The 18,052-nt window shown below is 39.1% G+C and overlaps 1 protein-coding gene across 7 annotated transcripts in view; it reads right to left on the bottom strand.

Moving 5' to 3' along the window:
• Window positions 1-1,012: 1,012 nt before the first annotated feature.
• Window positions 1,013-18,052, bottom strand: part of LOC122559200 (protein FAM53A-like) — a 103,412-nt gene continuing 86,372 nt past the window's right edge. For all 7 annotated transcript variants that reach the window (XM_043708606.1, XM_043709064.1, XM_043708824.1 and 4 more), the window contains one exon: window positions 1,013-1,455. In XM_043708606.1, coding sequence (XP_043564541.1) covers window positions 1,123-1,455 — 333 coding nt within the window. In that variant the 3' untranslated portion in view covers window positions 1,013-1,122. The remainder of the gene's footprint in view (window positions 1,456-18,052) is intronic.

An 18,052-nucleotide genomic window follows, 5' to 3' on the forward strand; every position in this document is an offset into this window, starting at 1 on the left:
TTTAAGACAAGTGCCAAGGACAAATCTGAAAAAATTAATCCCACCAAAAATAATTATTCTTGATCTGTTTCAGTTTAAAAATAGTAAATCAAAATTGCAAATCCATGTCAAATTTCCTGCAAAACATCCTAATTTGTATATCTCCTTTTTGTATCACCAGGGACAAAGTTTAAGCATTGCTGGTAACACCGGATACAAAAGAAATAAACTAGTAAACTGAACTCCTACAAGTCATTATCTTGGATGAACCCTCCTACATTAGAATAAAATGAAAAAAAGTCTTCCTCCAAAAACGACTGGCTCAAAACAGCTCAGCCAGTAAAGGGTTCTTTCTGCATGAGGTGGAATCCTTCTTTTACTAAATAAAACATTACTAAAAAAGCAATGCAGAAAGACCCAGCAAATAAAGGAGGCATACAACAAGAGGAAATGCAAAGCAAAAATCCATTTTATTTCTTTTAAAGACTATAAAAGTCTTCCTTCTAATATTGCTGAGGGGTTTGACTCCTGGGAAATCGATCACAACAGGCAATCACAGTCTCTTTCCAAACCTCAAGTGCTTATTACATTCTTGTGACCGTAGTACGAGATGTCCATGTTATCTATTTGGCCATTTCAGGTTCAAAGCCATTAGCTTTCTCATTGTAAAAGTAAAACGTCAATTTTTTTTTGTTGAAACACTGACAGCCCCCCACCCTCCTCCCCCACAAAAAGCAGCACTATACCCGCACCGACACCACTGTAGTTAAACCTGTGTAGTTGAATGTAGAATGCCCTTTTTCAAAAAAAATCCACATCCTTGCAGAGTTCAGTTTTCTCCATTTCAAAAGCTACACATTGCAAAATATCCTCAATGGAGACAAATTTACAGAAAATCTCTTCGTCCAAAATGTTTCTCAAAACCTAAAAATTGGCAACCTTGTGTATCCAAGATCAAGTTGCTGAACCCTTTATCTTCTGTGCACACACGACATGGACTACTGATGTTTTGCACAAAAAAACCTTCAAGCAGTCCAGAATAACAAAATTTTTTTTAATGGACATGAGTTATGCAAAGGTAATCCTCTACCACAACAAAAAGTATAAAAACAACCAGTTTTATCTAGAACATTGTTGCAGCAATTAATTATTTTCTATTTGTTCTAGATCCAAATCGCCACAGTCCAGCCGGAATATTCCTTCGTCAGTGCTTTCACAATCACTTGTATCTTCCTCACTTTCGCTCACAGTGACTTCTTTCCCATAATTCCTTGGATGGGAGCCATCTCGGCTCCCAGGGACATGACATCGTGCAGAGTCATGTTCTTTGAGTGGACTGGAGCCCGGAGTGATGATATTCATTAACAGATCATTTGAGTCACATGGCGAGGACACAATAGTTTTCATATGACAATCATCGTCATCATCTTCATCTTCATAGTCAAGAGAGCAAAGGCTTTTCGAGTTCTTTAACGTCTGAAATAAAAAAACAGCTTGATTAATAATGAACACTTAGATGTTCTCTGAATCATTGCACTTACAGTTGCTCATTTTTTTCATTAGAATTATTTGTGGAAGGTCTGATAAGCTAAGCTAAGTCCCATTCTAGCAGTAACTCTGCATATCTTTGAAAAAGGAAGAGGGGTGTTGATAAAGGGAAAAATAAAGTAATACGTATGAATTCATTGTACAGAACTTTGCCAAGTACATGTGAAAAATCAAAGATTATGCTGATTTAATCAGATTAAATAGAATGGTAAGTGAAACCTGAGGAGCATAAGCCTTAGAATATTCTCACTGGATCTCAATTTTACAACACAAATGACCCAAGAAAAGTTTGCAGAGAGCACAACTTCACATCACAAATTATGCACTCATTTCGCTGTTTATGGGGTTAGCAATCTTAACCGCGTCAGAAGTTATTATTAATGCAAGGGTTGACATCCAAGAGCCTTTAACTATATATAAAGTAGTAAAAGACAAGTAAAACAACTGTGTTGAGTTTATTTTCTGCAGTTCAACCTTCCACTAGTACAAATATATTCATTTTACTTTTTTGAGAAAACATGAAAAATATTAAAATTATTGAAAGTGCTTTCTTTCTAACTGACCTCATGGAAAAATACAGAAAGGCCCTTATACATGTGGCACTTAATATATCTAGAAACAATTTTGCAAAGGAAGACTGGATGGATGAATCAAAGGAAATTAGGACAGTAAATCAAAAGCCAGTGTCAGGGGTAATTTAAAAATGGAGAAGGAGACAAAGTGGTTGAAGGAGGAAGTTCTAGAGTATGAAGCTTAATTGGCTGCAGAAATAACTGTCAAATGTGTGTCAACAAAGCAACTAAAGGCCAAAAACAGGAAGGGAGAATTTACTTTTCAGTTTTTAAGCACTGAAAAATTATGTACACCGGGGAGAGAAATGGAGATTAATTAGACCATTAATTCTGTTTCTGTTCAAAGAACCTGCCTGACTTGCTGAACATTTCAATCATTTTTGGCTTTCATTTAGGAAAGCCAATCTGGGGAGGGATGTAATCACAATGGGAATTTTAAATTCAAGAGACTGGGAGATCTGCAAGTTCCTGAAGGTGAGCAAACAAAGTGAGTCAGACCTGGCGTGGTGAGCAATGAGGGCAGTTTTAGATGAGCTCAAAGCCAGCAAGAACACCACTGCAATAGCAGAGTCTGGATAAAAGAAAATATTCAGCAGCAGTTGGATTGAAACGGGATGGTTTTTGTGGTACACTGAATATGGGGTTGAAAGTCTAGTGTAAAATAGAACACTATCAGCGGGAACAAATCTACCTGAGGGAAGGGAGAGGCAATGGTGTTTGTGTTAGGTCTGCAAAAGTTAGCTTTAGTTTTTTTCAATGGTTAGCTGGTTTCAAAATATATGTTATCCAATGTTCACAACTACTCTGAACTTCCCAATCCTTTAGGTAGTACTGCAGATGCTAGAGTTTTTTTTTTAAAAAGAAGTGCTTTCTCTGCCCATTCCTTAGGTTCTGGTCACAAGAATTGTTCCTCCACCACCCCACAATCAATACCCTCAAAACCCAGTTTGATTGTAAACACAAGAACAGCTTCAAACTGTCTAAATGAAACAACCTAAAGTTAAACAAACTTTAATAATTATAAATGATTTACATAGGGTACTTGAAAGGCTGTTTAGAATTGATTTACATTACAATGTAAACACTTAGTAGAACACCTTTGTATTTAAATACAGCTAATTATTAATCTCATCATGGTTTCCATCTTGCGGGAACAAAGAGGGAGTTAAATTGCGAACAGGACCTCTCAAACTTGCCTCCCTGCTTACAAAATCATTAATACCTTTTCAACACAATTACACAACACTCGCACGCAATTTCACAAGCAAAACTGAAATTTACAGTTCTCATTATGGTGTTTGAATTCCTCCATGACCTCATCCCACAGACACCACTTCTGCAGCTTTCCCCAATCTAGTTCTTGTAACCCAAGAACTAAGCTTTTCCAAATCTCCAGTTTTTGTTGGCCTTCCATTGGAAGCATCTTCAATTGTTCGCACACTTGGATCTGGAATTCCTTTCCTAAACATTTATACCTGTACTTTCCAACACCGATCCTTATGACACATTACTGGTCACAGGCTTGCAGCCTGCAAAACAACCCTCCACTATCACCCTGTCTCCTCACTTTAAATTGTAAGGATCAGTACTGGGTTCACTGCTTTTTGTCATTTATATAAATGATTTACATGTGAATATAGGAGGCATGGTTAATAAGTTTGGATAAGACACCAAAATTGGCGGAGTAGTGGACAGGGAAGAAAGTTATCCCAGAATACAACAGAACCTTGACCAGATGGGCCCATGGGCCAAAAAGTGATAGATGGAGTTTAATTTAGATAAATGTAAAATGTTGCATTTTGGAAAGTGAAGCCAGGGCAGGACGTATACACAATGGTTAGGTCCTGGGGAGTGTTGCTGAAGAAAGCAAACTTGGAGTGCAGGTTCATAGTTCCTTCAAGGTGGAATCTCAGGTAGAAAGGATAGTGAAGGTGGTAATTGGTATACTTGCCTTTATTGGTCAGTGCATTGCATATAGGAGTTGGGAGGTCATGTTGCACTATACAGGACACTAGTTAGGCGACTTTCAGAATACTGCTTTCAATTCTAGTCTCCCTGCTATAAGATATCGTGAAACTTGAAAGGGCACAGAAAAGAATTTCAAGGAGGATTTGAGCTATAGGGAGAGACTGAATAGGCTGGGGCTGTTTTCCCTGAATTTGGGAGGCTGTCAGGTGACCTTATAGAGGTTTATAAAATCTGAGGGGCATGGTTAGGGTAAAAAGACACTGTCTTTTCCCCAGGGTAGGAGAACCCAGAATGAGGGGGCATAGTTTTAAGGTGAGGGGGAAAGATATAAAAGGGACCCAAGGAACTAGATTTTCATGTAGAGGGTGGCGCATGTATGGAATGAGCTGCCAGAGGAAATGGAGGAAGCTGGTGCAATTACAACACTTAAAAAGGCATCTAGTTGGGTACATGTATAAGGAGGGTTTAGAGGGTCAAATGCTGGCAAATGGGACTAGATTAATTTGGTATATCAGGTCGGCATGGAAGGGTCTGTTTATGTGCGGTACAACTTCATGACTCTTCGCTCTTTCAAGTTCCTATTTTTAACCTGCCCTCAACCCTCTCACAACTGACTGTCAAACTTTAATATATCAGATGTGCTTTAACCACTTTATTATAGTGATTGCGTAATATATAAATGCAAGCTATTGCCTGATTAAAAAAGTAGTAAACACTATGGCCACAGGCTTACAGATGCTCAGAAAAAGTGCAAAAATCGTTTATGGTTTAACTCAATGAAACTTTACCTTCTCCACACAATTTAAAAAGCAGACCACAGACTTAATGAGTTTTTGCTCTTTATAAAAATAGTCAGTTTGCTTGTAAATTTTAAGAATGCTTCAAGAAAACAATTTAGTAGACAACATAAAAATAGTAAACTTCTATTCTAGTAAAATTCTCGTTAAACAGGATCAAGTGATCTTATTCACAATATTTCCTATATTAATCGCTGAAAAGCATATAAAAACTAATTTTATCAATACCCCTCAAAAAACATCAATCTGGGGTAAATAATACCAGCATTTGTGCTAGAATTTACATAGGAACAGAAAGTTGTTTGTAAATTTGCTTCACCAGCAAACCTAACTGTCAGGCTTTGACACTGGAGAGAACTTGATGCAAACTAAACCAGAAGAACAAAATTTCATTCACACAAATACCAATGAGATAGTTTCACAATAGATTCATGGAAAACTCAATGCCTGTCAAAGCACAATGTTTTGGATTTTAGAACCTAGAAGCATGGGTGCAGTTTTGGCTTTTCTTCAGTATTGCAGTTGCAAATAATTCTAAACATTTCTTTTATTTGATCTGACAAATAGTCTGAATCTGATCAAATGTAGAGATACGGACGATAAAATGATCAATCACACTTTATCATAATGCTTTTCGTGCTACTGAAAAACAAGTCGAGGCTATTTCTAATCTCCAATCAACACAGCTGCTGTTAAAGCAAATAGTCCTGCATTGAGCCAGATTCCTCTTCACTTATTTACATTCCAATGGGGCACTCGCTAAAGCATTCCCGGTCTGCATTTGCAACCCAGACAATATTTTGATCAATTATATAAGCATACCCAATTTTTAAGACTGATTCTTAATGACAATAGTCCCACCATTACATAAAAAAAACAAACTTCTCTGCATTTTAAAAATACATTTCAGTTATGAATTTCCCCATCACATGAGCTACCAGGTTACTTGTGGTTAAAATAGAATCCACAACAATGGAATACATGAAGCAGCTCATTTCCTTTTTCATGAACCAATCTACAAATGCAGAGATAAGAAGTTTGGATGAGGCAAAAGATGGTCCACAGTCCAACACACGATTCAACAATCCTTTAAAGAAACAGCTTTAAAGCCATTGAAGAGTCACCAGGAAGCAACATGAGATTCAATTAATGTACGAGAAGTAGGCCATTCAGCCCTTTAAGGGTGCTATTCAACAATCTGTTAACTCTGAACTCCACTTTTCAGTAACCTATAGTTCCCTTTATTGATTACAAGTCTATTTCTGCCTTGAACACGTAGTGATACTGTGATTTTTTTTTCCCTATTAAGAGGGCCATGCAATTTTGAGAGTAATGACTGATTGTGAAAAGGTTGAGCCCTATGTTTCCTTTGGTTGGGAAGTCAGTGATTGGTGAGAATTTTAAACTGGTAGAGATCACAGAAGCGAGGTTTCGTTTTTAAACAAACATGGAACTGTAAGAAACACAAATCTTTTTTGTTTTCCCCCAGGAGACAGTTCAGACCATGACCACTGCATCTTAACACAATAGATAAACTTCTGAAGCAGAACAAGAGGAATTGGAGCTAGGATGGGGGAGACAGCAACATATTAGTTCAAGACTTCTAGCAAAAACAGCCACAATTGCAATTGACTAAATGATTCAGCACTTTAAAAGTTTCATAATATAGCTCAATTAGAAGAATTTCAAAAGACATCTGAAGCCCCAATACAGTATTGTCATGAGAACCTACAAGTACGCAATACCACTTAAGTTATTCAGTTAGCAGAAGGTCAAACCTGCCAATCCATAAATTGCTGATCATCTGAACTCAAGAACAACCTAGAGCAGGGAAAGAGAAAAGCAGGTCAGATTCCTCAGGCAGAATGCTACAACTTGGTAAAGCTTTTGTGGTTAAAACTGTTTTAAAAATTTAGATAAAATGGATTCGATGAGTCTCTCCAGAAAATTGAAGGCCTTTTCATTTCTTTTCATACAAAGATCACCACATCCACTTAGAGCAACATCCTGTTGAGAATAAACTTAAGGCATTTACTGGTGTCAGCAACATAACAATACTAGACTTTGAACAATATTAATTATACTCAGACCAAACTATTGCATTTCGAAGGTAATTTGATAAGTTAGTTACAACTTCAGTTGAATTGAAAGTAAAAGGTGAACAATGCGTAGAGATTCCATCCACACAGAGCTTGACGAGATACATCAAATGTCAGAAAATTCATAGCATCTGTCAGTTTGTTCTTTATGGACATAACTCACCTTGCACAAATTTAACACTTTTTTTTAAAAAGGCTATTATTAATGATATCGCATTTGTGGAGATAAGAGGTAAAATAAAATCAAATTTCAAGTCTAAGTTCAATTGTGCAATTTAGATGTCTACAAGCTTCAAATGGATACAAACACTTATAATGATCCTTTCCACAAAAGGATGATATTTTAACTGAAGTTCACTTGATGTCATTTTCAATTAGAAAATTCAGTTATTTGTTTGTAATTAATGGAACTTTTCTCCCTCAAACCTGATCATTCATCCCAATAATGACTCAATAGAACTAGATCCTGCCCTTTTCAACTAATAATTGCAGCACTCCTACTCCATTCACCAAATAGATAAATTCAAATCGTGCCACATCCACTAGGAGGGAAACTCTTCACTGGCTATTTCTCTAATTTATGCACTCATGCTGACATGGATATGGCAGATGAGAATCAGACCCAAGGTCAGAGAGAAACAGGGGCTGCATCCAGTATGAAGCACCATGACTAACTGTGGTAAAACTGTGTTGGTTATTGTCCAAACTGAGCAACAGTCGATTCAGGGCCATTAAAGGTCTTTGGTCATCCAACATCTTTCCTCCTCCATTGTTGCTGCTGGCAATACACATTATAAATGGACACAAAACAAAGAAGTGCAAGTAATTGCATTCCTTGCTCTCTCACTAGTGTTCATCCTCAACCTAGTGTAGGAAGGAAAACTAGGAACAAGAGCTGCTGCAAGACTAATAGTATTAGTAATGCCTGATACTAGTGACCTGGCTATACCGATGAGAGAAAACACTCAAATTACACAGGCTCTCACGCACTGATAGCATAAAGTTCAACAATTCATTAATTCCATTACTGTGGACTGCAGGACAATGTGCAACGTGACTTAATGACACTGCTGAGTCATGCAATGTGCTACCTTAGGAGAAAGTGAGGACTGCAGATGCTGGAGATCAGAGCTGGAAATGTGTTGCTGGAAAGGCGCAGCAGGTCAGGCAGCATCCAAGGTGCAGGAGAATCGACGTTTCGGGCATGAGCCCTTCTTCAGGAATTTTCAGCAATGTGCTACCTTAGGACATTAAGAACCTCAAGGCAATTCGCTACAAACTTGTTTTGAGTGTTTACTTCATGTTAAATTGTCATTTTGCTTTATAGGTACAGGTATATTTCCCCTCCGTACAAACAGGAACATTCATGTTAGGAAATTCTCTTCAGGAATTCATGATGCAATGCACTGTGGAGGTTAGCTAGGGTAACTCCTTTACCAGTGCTGAAATCTAAATTAATGCAATAGTAAGAGGAGTTGTAAATTACAAAACTGGGTTTAGTCATAGTTCATGTTTTAAAAATGATCAACTTTGTGAACAGATAAGAATTTAGACAGGAGGTTTTAGCCAGTATGCCATGAGCTATTGCAGTAGCTCCATGAGTTTTCCTCTCACCCCCTGAGCAGTGCACAACATGCTATCATTTTTATTATGTAGTGTCCACTGATACCTCTCAGAACATATCCAGACAGAGTAGGGACCCTTGACTAAGCTGGCTTCCCTCTCCCTCTGAGCACTGCTGCTAGCCCATACCATCAGCGTATACGGGGTACAGTTCGTGAACAGAGATAAAGCAGCAAGCCGTACACAGTTCAGGCAGGCAGTGAACGGGATCTCTTCCACTTCATCCTTCCTTTCTACAACTCTCCATCAATGAAGCACTGCAAGCTGCAACACTAATGCAGTATTTTTGAAAATATATCCAGAACAAGCAATTGAAATGTACACTACAAAACCAAAATGTTTTCATCCAATCTGGGTCACAAGTATTCAGTAAAATGAATCTACCTTTCTGACAAAAGGTCATAGCCTGAAACTTAGGCTCCACAGATGTCGCCTCACCTGCTAAAAAGTTCAAAATTTTATTTCGGATATGCTTTACCCAGATCATTTTGCTTATGTATTACTGTCACCATGAACTGTGCAATGTACAGTACACTGGGTAATCACTAGAACAGTGCAACAGTAACATGGACTAAACAGCAAATGGGGCACTCTTATCAAATGAGCAATCTTGCACAATGATGTTAAGATAAAAGTTTGTTTCATTTGTTTAGAATTGTGGTTGAACCCCTATAAAGTGTGCATAAGCCAACATTACATTGTATCCTCGCTATCTAAATAATAATGACATGCTGCATTTTTCAGATATTTGTAACTTCATTATGAGGAATCGTAGTCATTTGATGATTTGATTGAATTCTGAAGATGGTGGGTGGCAGCAGAAGCAAACTGAAGGTTTGACTGGCCGGGTATGTGGGAGTAGAGAACAGAAGAAACACTATTGCTTATGATTTCTCTCTCAGGCTCTGTAGACCTTTCATGAGCAGGATAAACCAGAATAGGCTGAACGAACAAATGAAAACTTTTTTTCCCCTGACAGGAAATAATTTAAAATAAACAATTTGTTCAACATTATTCCCCCTCCCCAGCCTTATTCTGGCCATCATTTAGAACTTAAGAATCAGGTTAAGAACAAGTACAGAAGCTTACTACTTTAAATCCCATATCAGCCCTAATTTCACATTGAGATCCTCAGTGATCCAAAAGCAACAGAATACCAGATGCTCTCAGTTTTTGCCACTTTCGCAGTGCTCTTTCATTGCACCAAATGCCTCTAGCCTCTATTCAGGGCTAAGTACCCCAGCCTGTTAGCTGGTTATCTGCTGGCATAGGACAAAGCACTGGATTGTTTGCAGCCCAGCCTTGACGGTTGATTATCATCTCTTGGGCCCAGCCTACTATCGGTTTCCCTTCTTCCCAAGCCTGTTGGAATTTGAACTTTAAATGGATGTTCTTCTCAGGGACAATAGATAAAAAGGCTCTTTGATTGTTCATGCATTACTCAGAATGAAAAGGCCAAGATCCATCTTCAGCTCAGCCTGGCTAGAACATATCAACTAGCTCCATTCTAAAGCAAAGCTTTCGCCTGTAGCTACAGTATTCACTTCCATTCAAAAAACATCTCAGGTTAAACTGAATGCTTCCTCTAATTGAGTCTTTATTTTGGTACACAGCCAATTTCAAACTTAATCATGCACATGCACACATGCATGATGAGAGGCAGCCCATTTCAATTCCTCTCATGCAATCAATTGGAACTCAAGTAAATATTAGTATCTTTGTTTTTTTTCCCACAACTACTAAGAATTTTTAAACTGGAAGAAATTTTTTATTAAACCAAATTAGTCAACTTGTACACTGTAGATCACTTCAAATAAGACTTTCAAAAGTTTGGTTTACCATTAAGTCTCTTAGTACTGTATCCAAAAATAAAGTTTAAACTTAAAAAGTACATGAATTGCCAACAATTTAATAACAGATAGTAATTTTGATGACAAGCGCTATGAAAGCATCTTTCTGAACACCACGAACAAAGGAAATTGGAAATTTTGGACTTTGAGTGCTATTTATGTTGTAAAATAATCAGTAGTCAGACATTCACAAGTCACCACAAATGGAGTGCTTTTGGTGTTTACCACTGTTGTATTAACATTTTGTAATCATTATCAAGTTCTAAAAGAGCTGCTTCCATTAATGTTTCACAATTGTGATAACACTTTTTAAAAAAAAAGCGCTAATTGAGTAACAACGCATCAAATCTGATCATTTGTCTCCAATTCCATCTTATACTTAAACATCCAATTTAAAGAAACATTTTTGGACTTCTACCTTTAAAAATATAGCAAAATTCCAAATATACTTTGTTCAGTTGAAAATAATTTTCACTGTAATAAAATGCGCTGTTGGTTATCTCAAATTCTAATTTGAAGCCTTATTGAAAGTTACAGAACCACAGGGAATATATTTTGATGAGTCAACTGAGTTTAGGATTCTTGTATCATTACGTACAAACAAATTAGCTTCAAGTGTAAGAGCTACTACCTGAGAATTAACTCCTCTCTATCCTGTTGCCATTCCTAATGACAAACGTACTTTTTTTTGGATCAGTGCTAGACATCAGGAACTGATCAGCAAGCTTGTGACCTTTAGATCAGTGAGAGCTTAAATTTTAAAAACAAAAATCAAGCAGTTCTGCTGACTCTCAATCCTTGGCATAGGTTGTATATGTTCAAGTCCCATACATGATTTGGTGAATAGCAACTAAACGCAGTGCAGAGCATCAGTAAAATACTTGTATCTATTTTGGCACAGGTTCTGGTCATCTTAACTCTTGATTTCCTGAGGAACATATACCTAGTTAGAAAATTCTTCCGATACCTCTGCTAAAATAGGTTCTCTGCAAACTGAGCATAGGTGTGCTCAGATTTAGCCACCATACATTTGCACCATGTGTTGCTTGCCTGATATGCATCAGGCCCACCAAAGACTCTTGATTCTTGATCAAGACTCTCACCAAGGGATATAATAACGTTATGATTTTGTTGCAAATTCACACTGAAAATTTATAGCTGAGGATAAACTGGAGCTCAAATTAGTAGAATACATTCAGCAAGGAACTGACCAAAAGCAAGCATGTAATTTCAGATTAATCAAAGGTAATTCTCAACAAGCTAACTGAATAATAAGGCGCACATAACTCATTGATAAAATAGTAGGATTAAACATTGCATACGATTTTCTCAAGGGCAGGTAGTTAATTAGGCAGTTACAAAGGAACATACATCAACTGCAAGTTCCCCTCCAAGGCACTCACCATCCTGATTTGCAAATATATTACTGTTCCTTCAGTGTCAATGGGTTAAAAACCAGGAACTCCCTAACATTATACGTGTTTCCACAACAAATGTACTACAATCTTCAAGGGCCCCAAGAGGCAGGCAAAGTGTGCAGTCAGCAAAAAGAGTTAATTTGAAAAATAGTCTACTGTTCAATAAGTCTACTAGAATTCAACTTGCTCAGAACATCCCAAAAGTCGCCATAGCTTCAAAACCACAGACTTAGACAGGTGAACTTCAAACTGCATGCAAAGTTACTAAGTTGAGCAGCCAACAATTTGGTGGCGTAGGTTGGGTTATTAGGGAACTCTGTACTTCCCATCAACTGTGCCATCTGAGCATTAATTTGGAACTGGAGACAGGGCCTCTGTTTTAAGGTCCTAAGTCATGGACAATGCAATTCTCACTCAGTACTGCAGCACGAGCTTGAACTATACATTCAACATGACCCATGGACTGACAGCAGTGATAGATTCAAACTGAACTAACCTAATGCTTGGTATTGTTGAGGTACATCGTTTATATATTCTGCCAGAAGGAATTTATTTGCTGCAAAACAACCCACACTGAAATGCTTAACTGCCCTCAGGTTTGTGCTTTCAATAGGTTTTGGGTAGAACAACCCATCGCCAGACGATTATTGGTTAAAGTTAGGAATCTACTTCTGCACTTAGTTAACTGCCTGGGTGGATGCACATTATTACAATAGTTGTTTCTCTCCTATGCATTCTTGATTCCTTTGCTGGGTTAGTTCTGGGGCACCCTCCATGGCAACAATTTGAACAAACAGACAGCAACCTTTTAATTTATTTCAGCGACTCTAAATTGAATGATACTATTCAAATCAATGACTGCATTTTCCAAAAAAAAGGTGGAGAATGAAAGTGAGGATCTGTAGAAAGGTAACACTCATTAGAAATGCTTAGTAACTGCAATAAACCAGCTGAAAACAAATCATTCCTAGCAGCTTCATCTAAGAACTGCTTGCCAAGTTTCAAGCTCTTTAAATCTAATGATATTTTGCAACAAGTTTACTCTTGATCAATATGGCAGCGGACTAGCAGGGTTCAGGGAGCAGGCTCTTGCCTGAGGCTTATCCGTTCACAAAAGCCAGAGAACTACAGACTAGTAAGCCTGGTGTCAATGGTGGGCAAGTTGTTGGGAGGGAATCCGGAGGGACAGGATGTACATGTATTTGGAAAGGCAAGGACTGATTAGGGATAGTCAACATGGCTTTGTGCATGGGAAATTATGTCTCACAAACTTGATTGTTTTTTGAGGAAGAGGATTGATGAGGGCAGGACAGTAGATGTGATCTATATGGACTTCAGTAAGGCGTTTGACAAGGTTCCCCATGGGAGACTGGTTAGCAAGGTTAGATCTCACGGAATACAGGGAGAACTAGCCATTTGGATACAGAACTGGCTCAAAGGTAAAAGACAGAGGGTGGTGGTGGGAGGGTTGTTTTCCAGACTGGAGGCCTGTGACCAGTGGAGTGCCACAAGGATCGGTGCTGGGTCCTCTACTTTTTGTCATTTACATAAATGATTTGAATGCGAGCATAAGAGGTACAGTTAGTAAGTTTACAGAGACACCAAAATTGGAGGTGTAATGGACAGCGAAGAGGGTTACCTCAGATTACAGCAGGATCTGGACCAGATGGGCCAATGGGCTGAGAAGTGGCAGATGGGCATTTGGTATGCTTTCCTTTATTGGTCATAGTATTGAGTACAGGAGTTGGAAGGTCATGTTGTGGCTGTACAAGACATTGGTTAGGCCACTGTTGGAATATTGCGTGCAATTCTGGTCTCCTATCGGAAAGATGTTGTGAAATTTGAAAGGGTTCAGAAAAGACTTACAAGGATGGTGCCAAGGTTGGAGGATTTCAGCTATAGGGAGAGGCTGAACACGCTGGTGCTGTTTTCCCTGGAGCGTCGGAGGCTGAGGGGTTTACAAAATTATGAGGAGCATGGATTGAGTAAATCGGCATAGTCTTTTCTCTGGGGTCGGGGAATCCAGAACTAGAGGGCATAGGTTTAGGGGGAGGGGGAAAGCTATAAGAGACCCAAGGGGCAACTTTTTCCACAGAGAGTTGAAAGAGGAAGTGGTGGAGACTGGTAACAACATTTCAACATTTAAGAGGCATTTGGATGGGTATATGAATAGGAAGGGTTTGGAGGGATATGGGCCAGGTGCTGGCAGGTGGGACTAGATTGGGTTGGGATATCTGGTTGGCTCGAAGGGTCGGTTTCCATGCTGTACATCTCTATGACTATCTACCTTTTCATTTTATTTGTTTTTCACTTTTTTTTGTTTTTCTTTGACAGGTTAGTTGGTGGCCTTGGCATAGCAGCAGGACTGGGCCATGCACGGACTGGAGGCAGCCTCTTGGCGGTCAGAGGAAGCAGCAGCAAGGATACCCCCCTGATAATTGAAGCCAGTGGCGGAAGCAGCTAAGCTCCTCCAGTGATTGGAGGTGGCAGTGGACTCAAGTTGGCAGCACCAGCAAGGTGACAGCTATGGCCAGACTGGGACTCTTTGCTTGTTGATGGCCTGGTCCAGTAGCACAGCCAGGGAGGGACTCCTGGTGGCAGTAGGTCCATAGTGAAGACACATGGTTATCAACAAGACAGTGATGGCAACAGAGCTGGGAACTTCTGGTTGTGGGAAGTGTGCTAGTTCAGCACGGGACTCCGTGCCAGCAGCGAGGTAGGCTCATGGCTGAAGAGCGACAATTCCTACGTTGGTAGGTCTAGCACAAGTGGCAGCCAAGAGGCGTGGAAGGAGTCTCAGTTATACCTTTTTATTCTTAAACTGTTCAAAATGGCATCAGATTGTGGCAACACTTGAAGCTTCTAACTTTTACTGTGTTATTCAAGTGAAAATAATAAATAAATCATTCACTCTTTTAGACCAAACTAAATAATAGAGAAGGAAATGAAAAAAGTGGAAGCAGCCGCTGCCAGATTTTTTTTTATTGCCCGAGATGTCGTCGACCGACTAGAATTGCAGCTGCTACGAGATCTGGGCCCAAGAGCCTTCCAGTTAACACTTCTTGCATTGACTACTCCTCCATTCATTGGTGTGGGGCAGGGGGAATTCCTACTCAAGATATCTGACTAAACCAAGAACTGGATTTCATTATCTTAATGGACAGTGGTATTAAAATAATGATTTCATATAAAGACAAAACAGTCTTGGAACTTCAGAGATCAAAATGAAGCGGTCTTACATTTTATTGCTGAAGCAGTTTTTGTTTCAGTCAGAAAGACGGCGTCAATTAAGGAGTGGTTCAACTCAATTCATGAACATGGCCTATTCATTTAGGAGCCTAGTTGACATGTGAGCTGGTTTAGTTCTCTAACAAAAAGTTGCCACAAGTGTAAAATTAATAAGTTCAACACATGAAATCCAAAGTGCATTACGACACATAAGTATGAGGCAATGGTTATCCCCAAAAAGTAAGAATCTAACCATTACCTGTTAACATTCAATGGTATTATCCTCATTAAATCTCCCACCTGGGTTTAACATTGACCAGAAAATAAACTACATGAAACAAACAAATACTGTTTACACGAGTAGGACCTGTTTCTCCCTATTGCCTATTGACCATCTCGAGACAACTGAGTACAATGGATAGGTGCAACTCCAACATCACTCAAGCAGCTTGATACTATTCAGGAAATAGCAACCTGCTTAACTGGCACACCATCCACTATCTCCAACATCCACGACCCACCAATATCATACAGCCACAGTAACTCACCGAGGCTCCTCTGACAGCACATTTCAAACCAATGACTTCTATGACATAGGACAATTTTCCACCCCTAGTTGCACTCAAGGTGGTGGTGATGAGCTGCTAAGTATAGAAATAGGAAGTCTTGCTGAAGCAATATAATACACTATAGAAGGTCAGACCACAGCTGGAATACCGTGAACAGTTTTGGTCCCTTATTGAAGGAAAGATATACTGGCATTGGAGACAGTCCAGAAAAGGCCCAGTGGATTGATCCAGGTATAGGGATTGTATGAGAAGTTGATTAGGTTGGACCTGTATTCTGTGGAGAGAGAGAGACAGACAAACAGACAGAAGACCTTATTGAAATAATTTTGGGGACTTGACCAAGTGAAGAGATTGTTTCACATTTTGCAAAGGTCTCGGGCCAGAGCATATTACCTCAGAAAGGGGGTGCCTGTTTAATATTGATAAGGAATTTCCTGTGAGCATAGTGAATCTGTGGAATTCCTTACTGGAGAGGGATTGGGTCATTAAATAAATTCAAGGTGGAGATAAAAGATTTTTTTAAAATCAGTAAGGGTATGAATGGAAAAGGACATAAAAGTAGAGTTGATTATTATTAAATCAGCCATGATTTCATTGAATGACAGAGCAGACCAGATGGTCAATTTCTATTCCTGCATATGATGGGTCTTGCCACACCCCAGAACAAACCAATACATATTGATGAACTCTAATTTGTTTCTTTCCACACTGCATAGATACACAAAACTGCTTTACTGAATTAGATACTTTTCGCCAAAAATAGCAAAGCTTTAAACTTTACAATGAGATCTTAGCTACATTAGAGTTCTGTGGTCAGCTATTTTGATTACATCCGCATTTACTTCTGTTGCGCATAACTGCAGATTTGAGTTACTTACCACATCTCTCCAGGTAAATGACTTAACTTGGCACTGAAGTGAAAAGACAATTTTCATGCAGATTTCCATCTTCCAGTACTGCATCATATGCAATAAAACAAGCAGCTTGACATCATCCAGGACAAAGCAGCCCACTCAAATGGCATCACCATCCACAAGCAACCATGCCCCTCCAAGCCACTCATATGGAAATGTATCGCTGTTCCTTCAGTGTAATTGAATCAAAATCTTGGAATTTCCTCCCTAACAGCATTGTGGATGTACCATTCCAAATGGACAGCTGCAGTTCAAAAAAGGCAGAACACCTTCTCCAGGGCAACTGGGGATGAACAATAAATGCTGGCTCAGCCAATGCCGAAGGTCCCATAAATGAATTAAAATAAATATTATCATCTGCTCAATGGAAAGCTACACAACTACTTAAGGGGGATGCAGGTAACAAACTAATTGTAGTGATTTGGGTGGCAGCACAAAAATAACTGTTGCATTCATGCTTAAAACAATTTAACTTGACCTAAAGCTGATTGTAGCTTGCTTAGTTTGAGAAATCTCCAGAAGGATTCCAATAGTGTACTTATTTTAAGAACAAATTGAAGACACTAAAAGGTAGGTCCAAACTGAGGAGGTAACAGAAAATAGTTGATTCAAACAGTAGTCATTATATGATACCAAGCTTGAAGTTTAAATACCTGGATTGTAGGACAAAGAAAAAATGTCAGACGATAGGGCGGCACAGTGGCTAGCACTGTTGCCTCACAGCACCAGGGTCCCAGGTTCGATTCCAACCTGAGGCGACTGTCTGTGTGGAGGTTGCACATTCTCCCCGTGACTGTGTGGGTTTCCTCCCACAGTCCAAAGATGTGCAGGTCAGATGAATTTGCCATGCTAAATTACCCGTAGTGTTTGGTGCATTAGTCAAAGGGAAATGGGTCTGGGTGGGTTACTCTTCAGAGGGTCAGTGTGGACTGGTTGGGCCGAAGGGCCTGTTTCCACACTAAGGAATCTAATCTAATCTGAAAAAACTGTAGCTTTGAGAAGAAATTAATTTAGTAGAAAACAAACATGATACATCGAGGTTGCATAGTGAAAAAAAACTAAAAGCTAGTAATTTTGAAACTCAAGTCAGTCTGCTGTCAAGATTCTGTTTGTTCTGTAATGTCACCAGCATATAGTTTTTGGACACTTCACAACAGATTGTATTCATGTACATATATATGGTGCCTGTTTTTCTTCTATTGGAAACAGGATGCTGAGCCAGAATATTCTGCTGCTGGCTTGCATTACCAGTATCAAACTAGCACCAGCAAAACAAACTGCAGCGGTCAAGAAAGGTTATACAATAGTGCATGTTAATAAGATCCAGCTTCAAATCAAGCCACAAGGTCAAGTTTACTACACCCCAGTTTCTCCAGATATGATCTGTCATGCAAGCATGATCACACCACCATATTTTGACAAATGATAGTCTGTGCTGTAAATGATATGGGGGGGGGGGGGGGGGGGGGGGAATAGCATACAAGTAA

This window comes from Chiloscyllium plagiosum, chromosome 1, assembly GCF_004010195.1.
Source record: "Chiloscyllium plagiosum isolate BGI_BamShark_2017 chromosome 1, ASM401019v2, whole genome shotgun sequence".
NCBI lineage: Eukaryota > Metazoa > Chordata > Chondrichthyes > Orectolobiformes > Hemiscylliidae > Chiloscyllium > Chiloscyllium plagiosum.